The sequence below is a fragment of the Solea solea genome, chromosome 4, assembly GCF_958295425.1.
Source record: "Solea solea chromosome 4, fSolSol10.1, whole genome shotgun sequence".
NCBI classification, from domain to species: domain Eukaryota; kingdom Metazoa; phylum Chordata; class Actinopteri; order Pleuronectiformes; family Soleidae; genus Solea; species Solea solea.
The window spans coordinates 12,520,565-12,534,982 of NC_081137.1; the positions used below are offsets into that span (position 1 = coordinate 12,520,565).

General features: G+C 39.8%; 1 protein-coding gene across 1 annotated transcript; it reads right to left on the reverse strand.

Annotated features, from left to right (window-relative positions):
• Positions 1 to 11,231: 11,231 nt before the first annotated feature.
• LOC131458706 (endonuclease domain-containing 1 protein) lies at positions 11,232 to 12,934 on the reverse strand. Its single transcript, XM_058627913.1, has 2 exons — positions 12,596 to 12,934; positions 11,232 to 11,880 (listed from the first exon to the last, which is right to left on the reverse strand). The coding sequence occupies exons 1-2, from the start codon at positions 12,908 to 12,910 to the stop codon at positions 11,272 to 11,274; spliced, it is 924 nt and encodes a 307-aa protein (XP_058483896.1). The 5' UTR covers positions 12,911 to 12,934; the 3' UTR covers positions 11,232 to 11,271.
• Positions 12,935 to 14,418: the final 1,484 nt, after the last annotated feature.

Below are 14,418 nucleotides of genomic sequence, written 5' to 3' on the forward strand. Positions count from 1 at the left end.
GCAATGAGACTGAGAATAGTACCTTTAACTGGTAGATGGAGTGTGGGCTGTGCCTGATGGCCATGTCAGTGAGACACGTAGGGTGACACCGTACCGATGACAACATCGAAAGTGACACAATAAACAATGGAGCACATCCGGCAGCTCTTTTTTTTGTTTGTGGCTGTTTATCTCAACTTGATGTCAAGCTTTGTATGAGAATAGACCGCAGGCATTTGCCTCGACTAGCATGGGATATTTACACTGATTGCAAGGGAGTGACGTTTTTCCTGTCACCCAATCACCTGACTGTCAGCTGACCGTACAGTACCATTTTACTTTGGTCACCCGATACGGTAACGGTTGGGGACTGGTACTCAGGGATTTAAGTTCTCTGTCGCTATGTCACTGGTCATAAAATGAGAGGAGAAAAAAAGCAGCTGCATGTGCTTTTGTTGTGGTTTAGTTTTGGCGATTCCATCTAATTATCCTCGAGGTGTTAAACGGATGCTGCGCTCAACCAATAAAGCAAGCCAAAGCCATGGTAATTAGCCAATCTGAAGTAAAGCCGGACGGGTCAAAGGTTGCCAAAGGCTAAGGTAGCTACGTTTTTAAGCTCTGTGCTAACAGCTGTCGACTTGTAATCTTCTTCTTATTCTCTCGGATTCAGTAATGCAACTGAGATGCTTATGTTGTAGTTCCCGGTTCAGAGCTGTAGTTGGGAACCTCTGGTACTTTGCTTGTGTGAACAGAGGCACTTTATTTTCGTAGAGCAGAGCATGTACATGTACCACACAGCCCTTCCCACTTTTCCTGCTGTTATTTTCGGAATTTTATACAGACTGTGGCTGCTAACCGTACACATCACACATCACACTGACACCTCTTCACCTTTTTCTTCTTTCCTTTCTCACTCAAACTGGCACATACACACGTATTTAACGGGTGGATTATTTGTACGACTACAATACAAAGTCAAGCCTTGCAAAAAGTAAACGGTTTTATTGAAAAGATTGAAAACAGAAATTGGTTTGCAGCAAGAACACTCAAGTTCATGACCCGGTTGCGCCTTTCTGCATGGAGTTTGCATGTTCTCCCCATGTGGGTGTTGGTTTTCTACAGGTTCTCCGGTTTCCTCCCTTTCCCTAATATGGGGAATAGGTAAATTGGACACTCTAAATTGATGTTGTTGTCTGTCTCTATATGTGTTCCTGTGATGGACTGGCGATCTGTCCAGGGTGTAACCCGTCTTTCGCCCTATGTCTTGGCACAGCCCCCCTCCCTCCCCGCGACCCTCATGTGGAGGATAAAGTGGTAGATGGATGGATGCTTTTAAATGGTGTAGATTAAATCCCCGTTACTACTTGAGTGCTGTATTTGAGACTAGAAGGTCTGTTGGGCTAAGTGCATGTACACACTATATTGCTTTTTTTTTTACATGAAAATTGTTGAGAAGTGACTGCACGGTAGAAAAAAAAGGGTCTTTCTTAAAGTGTGGTGTGGCGCATAGATGACCGGGGAATGTGATTTGATCTGAAAAAAAGATATTTTTTTTTGGGTACAACTCCGAACCGTACTGTACTGTACCAAACTGAACCATTCCACTCAGTAGAAAAACGGCTTTTGACAGTTGTTGCCGGGACCTGCAGTGCAGGTGTAATGGAACAGCCAACAGGGGGCACCGTCTCACTAAAGCCTCCTTTGATGCTACAAATTAACTTTTAAGGCTGTACTGAATTGGCATTTTCTCTCTCTCAGATAACTTGATTTGCAACACGCTGAAAGGTTATTATGGAATTGTTTATCAATAACGCCAAAATATCCCTGCCCACTGTCCCTGAAATTGCTTTAGATCACTGTTGTCAGTTATGATGACCTAAATGCCGAATCCAACTGTTTGGCCTTTTAAAAACCTGCATACTCAGGACCGATGATCAGAAACATATCCAGATTGGGTCTTCAATTAATGGGTGATACAGGAAATAAGTGGATCATTTGTCTGTGGGCTGCAACCTGGAATCCAGGCTGCACAGTAGAACTTGCTGCATCTTTGCCATACAGACTCTTAATCATGACCAGTACTTTATTTGTCTCCCTCTCATTATTCCTTTGTCTGTATCCCCAGCTCATTGAACAGTTTCTCTCTTTTCATTACCCCTCGCGCACTTTCTCTCTATCTCTCCATCTTCTCTTGTAGCTCTTTTTATTAAACCACTGGCATAATCAATGTTCATCTCAAATTCTTTCCCCTCTTTCACAATCACGTCTAGACTCTTTTTCCCTTTAGGAGTCTTTTATACAAAAACACAAATGTAAATGATGTATTATTAATAAATTGTAAGGATATGAATGAAAAAAAAAAACCTACAAAAACAATATTCTGATATCTTGTTTTTACCAGCATTCTTGGTGCCAAGTACTGTGACAAAGTTCCGCTTTCGCTGGCGTCCAGTGGAGCGCCTGCAGAGGTGCGACCTGACTGTATCTTACAAATGGAATCACCCTCATAAAAAGTGCCAACCCCCTTCATCTTTGTTTCTGATCCACACAGGGTTATATTTTAATTATGCTCAATGTTGCACTGTGGCTTGTCTCTTTTTGAAAGGGAAATCACATCAAATCAATATATGCTCATTTAAAAAAAGAAAAAAAGAATATAAACTACGTTTCTGTCTGGGATAGTTGCATGATTTATTTTTTTTCTCCCTTAAAAGTGTGGACAGAGAGCTTTGTTTTTCATGTTTGCTAATTTGCCTTCTTATTCTTTTATTTTTTATTATTTCTGAAATGATTTGTATTTTAATATTAACTGCACTTTGTGGCACTTCAAAGGGTATCAAAGTATAAAGAGATGAATATTGTGTAAAACTATGATTAGAATAAAGAGAGTAAATATTTACTCTTGCTATTTTCTTTTTCATTTCCTAACACTGAGACTGTGATGCAAATCTACTAGAAAGACTGATGAGAGCCTTTTTTCTGCTCCCAATTTGTTTTGTTCTTGCGCTGCTTGCGCAGTCACTGTCTCGCAATCACCACCTGAGGATAGCCCCCCTTTTTTTGTTACAAAAAACTTAACATGAATAGTCTAATTAAGGTTTTTGTCCGTGACCGACATAAACCACATGCTTCAAGAGACTGCCTGACGCGTATCTTTTCGCCTGCTCTTCTCTGTTTGTTTTATGATTTTATGATCCTCCCCTCTGTAAGGTGGGATAAAGGATGATATATATGTATGTATATATATATACATATGTGTGTGTGTGTATGTATATATAAACACACATACATATATACATTTATATATATATATATGACGGCCAAAGGTGAGAATAAAAGCCTAGTATGCTCATTTCCCATCTTTCGCACAACTGAACTCAGAGTCGGGTCGCACTCTGGACAATTCTGACAAGACCCTGGAGGATGCATTCTAAAAAAAAAAACAAAAAACAAAAAAAACTTTACTGACTGACATTACTCATGCATCGTATATCACTAAAAGCAAGGCAAGCGGGAATAGCTCCCACTCCTTGTGATCTCCTGTATCCTGTCTGCTTAGGATAACGTCACTCATGGAGCCAGACTGCCATCCCTCACGCTGGACTGGAGTGAGCTGCGAGGACGACATGTTCAAAAAAAAACAAACTGTACATTTTCTAAGTGTAAGAGAACAAGCTGGAATTTGTAAATATTATGTTTGTCGTTTGGTTTTGAGTGATTGGCCGGATCTTTACTTTGTGACAACAGGTGCAAGTTTAGATGACGTACATAAGTTTAGCACTCATGCGTATGTTTGTATGTTTAATTCCTAGATCTCAAGGAGGATAGGTTGTGGGCACACACGCATACACGCATCTGTTAACATACATTAATGATTTATTTAAAGAAAAAATGAAAAAAGAAAACCGCAGCATGGTTGAAGTCAACGTAAATATGAAAAGGAATGCTTACAGCTCAGGGTAGCCTTGATACTGTGGTGATTCTTTTTTTTGTGGGGTGTGGGGGGGTGGGGCTCTTACTGCATAAATGGCTGTCTTAAAGCATGCCATACACATCTAGCACAATCTTGTGAATCATGAGCAATGGATTTCAATGAAACGAGTCCTTGTATTGGTTCAAACGCCAAAGAGCAGCTGCAGAGAACAGATGAGGCGAGCGGAAATGTGGAGGATTCGAGAAATGAGGCAGAAGGACAAGAGAGAGCAGATGGGTCGAATGTGCTCGAAAAACCACAAATCAAAGGCATTGTACTTGTGATGCTGTTGGATATAATTGTTTGTGTCTCACACCATCTTGACCATTGTCACACAATATAACTGCTGACTGAAATCCCTTGTACTGTTCTGGTCCTATTGAGACTCTAATCATGGTAATTGGTTTGCTATATTTTGCAATTTTGTCTGAAACCTCTGTTTGGATGTTATTGACCCAGATATTTGATGTGTGAATTTGAGTTGCCCAATAACAGTATTACAACTACAACTGGTTTTTTTTTTTTTTTTTTTTTTTTTTTTTTGGGAAACAGGTTTGGACAGCCAACAGATAATGGAAGCACACTCACCAAGTTTACATGTTTACAGTACAGTTTTGTTGTTGGCTTGAAAGGGACACGATGGGTTTAAAAACAAAACAAAACAAAAAAAAACCCAAGCATCCAGATACTAGCTTATTATTACAACCTTTAATGATGGAATGGTAAAGTGATGGCTTGCACCTGTTTGTCTGTTTTATCTAGTCTGATTTCAGTAACCTGCTTAATGCTCGAGATACTGTGAAAGAGCATAAATGACAGAAGGCTTTGAAAGAATTAAAGTTAATATTTCTATTTCAAATAGAGGCTATTACACACTGTATGTTGTGTATCTGAACTGGAAATACATTAAAAGACATTCTTAAACAAATTATATGGCAATTTTTTTTCTTCTAGATTGTTTTTTTTATGGTAAAATCTAACAATTAAGATGCTTTACATGTTGTTGGAAATGGAAATCATTGCTAAATAATTGTCTGAAAACACCAAGAGTGGTCTTTGTGTGATTTTATTTCTTGCAAGAAAGAGAGAAGGGCAACAGATTCAACGGAGCACTTATCTAGTAGGTTAGGTTCTCTGGTGAGCATGAGGACAGGGGCATCTTTAATAGAAGAGAAAAGGGGAGGTGGAGGGTGTTGGAGGTATCAGGGGATGACACAGGAAAACTAACTAAAAGCTAATGCAGGTTTGTGTGGGTAATAAAGAGTACAATTTTAGAAAACCGACTAAGCAACCACCAATAGATTGTGGCGCTCTTCCAGTAGATCTAAACACCAAAAAGCTCAAAATTGCTTTAATACCATGCTTAACATGGCCTATAAATGCCAAAATCTGGAATGGATTTTAACTGATTATAAGACCAGTAGTAAACTATTATTATTATTACTATTATTAGTTTTGCCGTGTTTTCTGTTAAGGATTTAGACACAGAAACCTGTAAATGAAACATGAGTAATTTGACAGCTATAGTGATAACAACAGTATAGCGTGAATCAGTGCAGATTGTTGCACGCAGCTTTACTCGCTGCTAATTTAAAGGCTTCAGCAAGAGCCACAAGCTCAGTGGCTTGAACCGAGGTCTGGTCTGGGACTGCGCATCTGTTGGAGAACTGTAACATCAAATAACACAGTGTTGTAGCAAAGCCAACAATGTCTCTAGAAGCCAAGACAGCGTCCTGTAAAAGAACAGATGTCATACAACCATTTTTTTGTGTGTGTAAAAGGACATGTCGGATCAGGCAATCCAAGTGGGAGTGGCTTCATCGAATGATGTGAAGTCAGTGTTGTATGAAGAAACAACAGATCAAGGTTCATTCAAAAGACCAACAGAGACGGTGGAGACTAAAAGCTTCCATGGACCTTCTGCTAGGATTGAATGCATCACTGACAGGAGGGACTTCCTGATTGTGCACATGAATTCTTAAACCACCAGGAGTGGAAATAACACTTATCCCTAAGTTTAGCATCAAGTCTCGTCCCAATAAATGTATAGGACAGAATGAGTGATGTGTTCTCTGCATGGTGACATCAGCATGCATGAGCTAGGTTTTGAAAGTGCTTCTTTCATCATGTGACTTGTTGCGCCTCCAGAATAGGTAAACCTAACACTAGGCCTCACTGGCAGTTCAGAGCTCTTTAATATTGACCTTGTTGCACCCAAATCAACCAAAAATGTTAATTGATTTCCTGCAACCATATGTGTTACGGTAGGCATTTTCAAAAATGAATCAGATGAACATGCTGTATGTAGGCTGCTTTACCTATCTTTTTTTTTCCTCAAGCACAAGTAGCTTATAACAGAAGAGAGTATGTGCATCGGTGCCTGTTTGCAAAGCATTTTCTTCCTTGCAAGAGCATATGTATGTATAAGTTTCACTTCTCCTTTCATGTGCAGGTTGGTCTTTAAATTCCGATTCACCATCCTCAACCCAAAGTGGAAATCTTCAAGTTTCATGAATTTCCTGCACTTTCTCCTGTCCTGAGAAAGTTTATTAGCAAAAACTCTTCTTCTTGCGACCATGATGTCTTTTGCACACAGGGTCCCGGTCTTAACCGCTGAGCCACTCCACCCCACATCTGTGACCCACCAGTTAATCCAGGAACAAGTTGGCCCAGCACAAACTGAGTATGACAAAGAAAATGCATTATTTAAAATAGTATATAAAAAAATATAAATACTATTGGAATTAGGGTTGTTTGGTCGCTATTAATCGATTCCTAGTAAGGGTGTGGTGATATCACATTCCAGTACTTTGTTGTTTTTTCTGCCAACCAGCTGCTCCTCACAGAGAAAACACATGGCTACTTAATATGCTGCAGCTGCTGCAGAGGCTCCTCCTTGATACTGCTGCTTGTTTTCACTGTCAGTGAAGATGGACAAGGAAAAACGCATTGCTAGCGGACTTTAAAGCTAACACGTTAGCATTTAAGCTAGCTCACGTTATGCTAACTCGTTAGCATTTACGCTAGCGGACCTTTTCGCTAACTCGTTAGCATTAAGCTAGGAGACTTTTTCGTTGCAAAATTTCCCCAAAGCTTATGAACAACAAACGGTTGGATTGGCTGAAAGAGAGTGGCAGGACATGAGAATACGTGGTTACTTCTGAGATGACAACATCCACCAAGAAGCCTGAAAAAGAAAGCACCCCCGAACCTATCTGACAATGGCAATGAAGTCTGCAGGAATACTTTACAGTTTCTTATGGGGTGAGTTTTCAATAATGTTCATTCAAAGTTACATACAGTGATTAAATTTTTTTTTATTTCATGCTGGATGCTATCTTTTAATAATCCACTGTGCATTTCAGAATGTTGTGTGGCTACATTGTTATTAGCTAGCTCGGTTTGCAATGTAAATACGCACATCAAAACTTCTGTTTGATCAGATGATTGTATTATAAGCTGTAACGGGAGCATGTGAGCATATGCTGTGCTTGAATAATTTGCGTGCATTTCATTTCATAAGGTCTTTGATTTTCATTTCAATGTCTAAAATAACTTGGCTAGAGCAGTCAAGTAATGGATGAATTACATATGTTGCTTTTTGAGATGAAAAGAACAAATCAACCAAAGAAGCATGAGTAGTATTAAAATGGGCCAGTCTTTAAATATGAAAACCATAATAAATAATAACTTTCTTTATGGGATGTATGGACATTTGCCATGTCGTTAGGAACCTGGCCACAAAACAAGTGAAAGACAAAGCTAGAATCCCCAAATGACATAAATTGTGGTAAAACTATGGCAAATATGAACACTAAAAACTAAAGCAAATATGAGTTTGTCCAAACAATAACACAATGTGAAAATTGCTACCTGGTGACTGTAAAGCAGTGTAGAGTGTAGAAAATTATCAAAGCACATCCAGATTGCATGTTTCCATTACCTGGCAGAACTGTTTTTAGAATTGTCAGTTAAGGGGAACCTGTGAAAGTCAAGACAAGTTCTACAAGAAAACTTTCCGACTACAGTGTACATCTGCCGGAGAAAAAGACAAAAGTAAAACCCCCAAATGACTGCAGAGGAGCTGTAGGGAAGCTCACCTGATACAAGAGTGGTGGATTATTGCTTCTTGCTGTGTTGTGTTGCTTCACTAGGTTGACAGACAATACAGTAGAGTCATCAGTAGGAAACATTGCCTGAGATTCCCACATTAATACTAGCGTCTGGACAAAAAAGTCATTGTAGAAATAAGTACCACAAGCAGTAGAAGTACCACTTTAGAAGTAGAAAAGGATGAAGAAGATTCACTACTGCCCCCGAAGTAAGGAAAATGCTGCATGTGTCTGCTCGTGACCTCGCTGTCCACTATTTTCTTATTTTCCTTCTCTTCCGCATCTGTAATTTTTGAGTTTGTAAATTACTCTTTTTTTGGAATGGAAACACTGCAGGAAAAAGGAAATGTGTCACATTTAGGTGGATCAGACACATAACAGCACCAAACCAGGAAGTCATGATCGGATTGACTGTTTATATGAACACTGATCCGAATGACGGTCGTCATGCACCAGCCCTCTCATTCGGAAAGAAATTTGTGAAATTTGAAAGGGCTGCATCGGATCAGAGCTTTCGGACGCATGTTTACATTAAATATTTTTATTACGATTACTTGTGTTCATGTAAACATGGCTACTGACACTCGCTTAAGAAAAAACTAATTTCAGCCAATTAATTAGAGTTACCTAATAACATCTATGCTAGCTTTTGTCTACAATATTTTAAGAATATATTTTTAAGCGGTTACACAACTTTTCTGGTTGAAAACTGAAGTTTATGCTCACTCTCCCACACCAATATCCATTTAGAAAATATGCATATATGAAAATATTTTAGCTCATGAGTTGCATGTCTACCATTGCATCTGTTGGATAAGTTTGTGTCACTTAGGTAAATCCCAATGGTGGATTAAATACTGAAGTCACAAAATACCACATTTGAATTTAGTGATGGATGCAGGTGCTGTGAACTTTGGTGCAGGGGATTGAGCAGTTTGTATAGTGACACAAAATTTAATTTTATTGCATTGGTTTATTATCCACACAGAACAGGCATTTTGGGAGCCCTGAACACTATTTGTGGAAGATGGGTCCTAGACCTCAAAGCGCTTGAATTTCCATGTATACAGCAACTTTGGGAAAACGAGGATTTCATAGTGCCACCTCTCTAACCCAACCCTTTACCCCGCTTTATGCACATGCTCCACATCTACATCTACACCTTTTTGGTGTTTAGTTTGGTGTATATAGCAGTATCGCGTACAGGCCTGGCATAAATACTACAGTATTTAGTATTTTTTTGGGGGGGGATGTTGTTGTTGAAAGACTTTTTGAGAACATAAAAGAAAAAGATCCTGTCGGGAAAGTTTCTCTGTGGATAAGACCTCTAAAAAGGTTGTCGAATGGTGAGATAAAGCCGCAAAGTTATTCTTATACTACTACATGTTTTCGGTGAAAACAAGTGTTCATGTCTCAAGCTGTTCCTCGGCACAGGAGGTGAGCTGGTGGTGCAATCAGTGCTGACTGTTTGTCAATATTTCCTGGAACCACACTTGAAGAAAAAGAAAAGGAAAGAAAAAAGAGAAAGCACAGGTAAAAGACTGTACTTGTACTTCTGGATTCAACCTCTGTTTTCACTGATTAATAAGCACTTTAAAACAACATTACATCCCTTTGTGCTTCTTCCAAATTCCAAAGTTTGCAAGACCTTGGCTTGAAATATTGCAACAGTTAGAAAGAAAATCATTCCTCCACAGGCTCATAACTCTTTTGGTGGATGTGGACTGTATTAATCATCATCATCTTTGTTCTAACTTCAGCAGGTTCCTTGTGCTCTAGATGCACTATTGTTAAGATGACAGATGCACATTGTAATGCCTTTGCATTTTTCTTAGGCACTCAACCCAATTACCTCTGCAGATGACAACACTGGCTTCCCCTCTGCAGACGTCACTGCAGAAAATGCTGTACTTCCTTCACTAGATGGCAGCAGTGTGCCACTATAATGATCATAAAAGGTCAACCTGCTGCAGCAGAAAATTACTGCTTATATAACCTTATATTAATATATAAACTTATATTATATGTCTGTTTGGAAAATAACAGCACTCAGCTGTGCTGCCCCTAGTTTCAGTTTGAGGGGTGTGTAAGAAAGCATCTTTATTTTTGTGGCTACAAATGGAAAGGTTTTCTCTATTGACAGAGGTAGAAGTTGATTATTTTTCCTCATTATTCTCTCTTATAAAGGTTAACATTTACGATTAACATTTACTAATAATAATAATAAGAGGATATAACATCAGCACTTTTTCAAGAAGATTACATAGTGCTTTTCAGCTGTTATTTTCCAAAACCTGGGTCACGACCCACAAATGTGTCGTGGGAGATTAATTTCCAGAATTTTCCCTAACTTTTAGTTAAAATGTATGTGTATGTGTTTTGAATAACATGCATAAAATCAGTCATTTAACAAACAACTCTTAGAAATGGTTTGTTTACCAATTCAAAGTTATATTATTTGTTGCAGGCAATAAATAGTATGTAACTGCAGACCCACAGGCAGCAGTTTCAGGCCCACAGAAGTAGGCCCCTCGTTTTCTTACGACACCGTCTGTGGGCGACGGTAGCTCAGTGGTAGAGCGAGTCGCCTCGAAGGTTGTGGGTTCGATTCCCCGCCCCGCTAATCTACGTGCCGATGTGTCCTTGGGAAAGACACTTAACCCCTCATTGCTCCTGACGGCTGTGCCGGCAGTGTGTGAGTGGGTATAAAAGATGAGTGATAGATGCACATAGATGACGCTGTATGTAAGTGTGAGTGAATGGATGTGAATGGGTGAATGGCAAAACTGTAGTGTACAGCATCTGCTTCTTTCTGCCTTGTGAGTGAATGCAAACAGGTTCAAAGCAACATTGGGGCACATGTATGCACATACACACTCTTGTCCATGTAAAATAAAATACATTGTCATCAGTGAAGTTATGTTTGAAACAAGTTTAGTATTTAGCATAATATGCAAAACATTGGAAAATGTACAGATGTACAGGTCAGCAACGTAAGATATTTTATTGAGCCAATTTGCATAGCCTGCCACATTTGTTTAACTATTCTTCCCTTCACATGCTTAAATTTGCTTATTTTTTTCATGAAATAGCAAAAAGCTTGTCATCAAAGACTTAAACACGTTTTAAGAGATACAAGAATTATTAAGCCATTAGAAATAAATAAAAAGCAGCCTATGCACACAAAATATGTAACTGAAAGAGCTTTTAGATGGTGTGTTGCAAGTAAAGAGGAAGTGGCGAAGGAGATATGCAGTTGTCATAAAAGAGCTGCAGGTTCTGGTCGACATCCATGTGGTTTTTCAGATAGAACTCCAATTCCTGGACCGTCATTTCATGGACACTGTTGCTCTCTTTGCTATTTTTGGCCAATGCTGCGTGGGAAGGGAAGCGAATGCGAACAACGTGGGGTGCGTTGCGGTCATACTCAGTGCAGCAGTAGGCGGACCACACATCCTCGGGGATGGCCACACGGTCCTGGTTGTTGCGACGGATCATGTTGCCCCTGGTGGTCACGCCGGTGACGATGTAGGCAGTTCCACGGCAGAAGTTGTTGAGACGGACCCTGATCCGCTCCTCATACTCACGCCAGGGGCCAATGTTGAACTGCCTTATCTGCGGGACAACGTTGGTCAGGGTGTAAGTGGCAGCCCGGTCATGTGGAGTGGACTGGTGTTGGTCTGGGTTCAGGTGACCTCTCTCGTAGAGAACCACATCAGAATAGTCGTCCAGGACGGCCTGGCTGTCCTCAAACTTCATGTGCAGGTAGCCAGTGGGGAAGGGCAGCATGTTTCCATTGCCATCGATTTCTGCCAGCTGAGGAGACACAGAGAATTTAGATATTAATCTGCTGGGAAATAATATTGAAAACAGAGAGTCTTGCCTTGAGACAGTATCAGTTTTCAAATTCAGGTACCTGATGCTGCTGTAGCCTATCCACTTTAAGGCTTATCATGTTGTGCATTCAGAGTTGGTCTTCTGCATACCTATAACAAGTCGTTGAATTGCCTATCTATCATTTTGAACTGTTCTCCTCTGACCTCTGGTTTCACCAAGGCATTTACACCCACAAAAATGAAGCTACCTGGATATTTTCTATGTTGTAGACCTTTGCTGTGCATGACAATCCCACTAGATCAGCAGTTTCTGAAATTCTCAGAGCAGCCCTGGCACCAACTACCATGCCATGTACAAAGTCACTTTAAATCACCTTTCTTTCATTGTGATGCTTGGTTTTAACTTGCTTACATGTCTAAATGCATTGAGTTGCTGCCATAGGACTGGCTGATTCGAAACTCTATATTTTCAGTTGAACCGGTGTTATGTGGCAGGTGAGCGTATATTTCATGTATGGACATTTTATACTGTATTTTACATTAGCCTATGGGACCTGCTCACACTTATAAAAACAGTGTTTAAAAACAGAAGAATGAATGAGAGAAAGAGCTGGTAGGAACATATTTGTGTCAGTTTTGATGAACAAACTTAATTAAATGATGTATAATAATAAAAGCAGGAGTGTCAGACCTACCTGTGGCTCATACATCCAAGGGTAGTCCACACGTCTGTCTCCTTCCGTTTTCTTGAAGGTATACGCTGAGTAAACTGGAATCCTCTTGTGAGGGTCGTACAGGGTCACATAGCGAGGTTTGTCTGCGTATCTCTGGCAGATCTTCTTCAGACTCATGTCACTGATGCCCCGCGGTGGTGTTCCCATGTACAGGGAGTCCTTGCATCTCTCCACGTGGTTAAAATCTTGCACGACCGATGGCAACACTGGAGGCAAAAAACTGTTGATGAGAAAAGCAAAAGCGAACGGCGTTAACATCGTCATGGTCGATGACATCCCGTCAGTGTGTCCTACTGCGGCCTCCTCTACAAAAACAGTGCAAGGAAATGTTTGAAGTTATGGTTTTAATGTCACACAGCAGATATGCAAAGCAGGGAGAGTGAAGCCAAAAGACCGGCCTCCTGACTCATGTGTGTATGTGCAGGGTCAGTGCATCACTGTAACAATGAGTTAATCATTTAATAATACACTGACAAGTTTGCCCCTGTGACTTCTTAATGAGGATGTGGTTTGACCTTAATGATTAAGGCCAACATTGTCATACCGATGGTTTATGAAAATGGTCACACAACAACATGTTGGTTTGATTTCTGTGCTGCTTTCTCTAATCCCAGCTTAAATTTTAGGCAGTAGAGTGCATACCTGTACAATACCATACCTGTGCATGATTGTCTAGTTCTTACAGTGCATTCTAACATTATTACAAATATAAATGATACATATTGGTGATTTATCTGTCATATAAGATAGTAACAAAAAACTTTAATAGTGATTCACCACAACACTTAGATACCCTCCATTTGGCAAATAAATTTTGACCTTGCACATAACTCAGTAGAGGACAACATACTGTCTTAAATTATACCCACAATTCCCTTTCCTAGCTTCCTCCATTCTATTGTGTGACAAAGTCTGGTCACTCAAATTGAAGTGGATAATTGCTGCCAGTGTAAAGATAAAATGCAAACCGTCTAATCTCTCCCAGTGGTGAACAAAAGACCTACAGTGACCAGTGTGTTTCAGATGTACTATGCTCCTCCCCATGAATGAGTGGAGGATAAGACGCAGAGCAAAGGAGAGATAAAGCATGAAGGTTTTATCATATTGACAGAGAGTTAACTGGACGTTGTCAAGCAGTATGTGCAGTGCAGTCTCTCTCTATTACATTATATCATATCGTTAAATGTGAAATATATAACATAGTGTCTATGATAAGAGATGAGAGATTTTATACAGCTTTCTACAGATGGGCTTTAGAGTGTATGAAGGCGAGAGCCAAACAAAATGAATAAATAAAAATAATTTAAATTACCCTTATACTCAGATCTAATCCAAAATGTAATAGGCTCGTCAGTGTTTCATACACCACCCCTACACAGCATGTATTGGTCCAGTAATTTATATTTTGATAATAGAAAAACAGACCGAACATTCTTGGCAAAGGCAGTGATGAAAGATAATGATGGATGTAAAGTAGCAACATAGGAAAACTGTTTAGGAACCGTTGAATGATGATCAAGTATTTGCAGTGAGTTCGTGGTGTTTCAGAGTAAATATCTTACTGGTCTGCCAAAATAGGCTTTTGACCAATATTTGGCAGCTCGCCATGCACAGAGCAATGAATCCATCTGAACCCGTCAGCCAAGCTCAGTTTGTTGTCCGTTGTCCTTCATAGCAGCCCAGTGCAACATTTTTCATTTGTATATTTCTATTTAAATATTATTCCTCTCCAAATCAACATCAAAGGTTGCTAATACAATGGGAAGGCTTGTGCACTTGTGTCT

What these genes read in the sequence shown, in the direction of transcription:
- LOC131458706 (XM_058627913.1), bottom strand. Translation starts at nt 12,910, where the DNA reads ATGTCATCGACCATGACGATGTTAACGCCGTTCGCTTTTGCTTTTCTC. An exon ending in CTTGGATGTATGAGCCACAG is followed by an intron (nt 11,881 to 12,595) that starts GTAGGTCTGACA and finishes GTGTCTCCTCAG; the next exon opens with CTGGCAGAAATCGATGGCAA.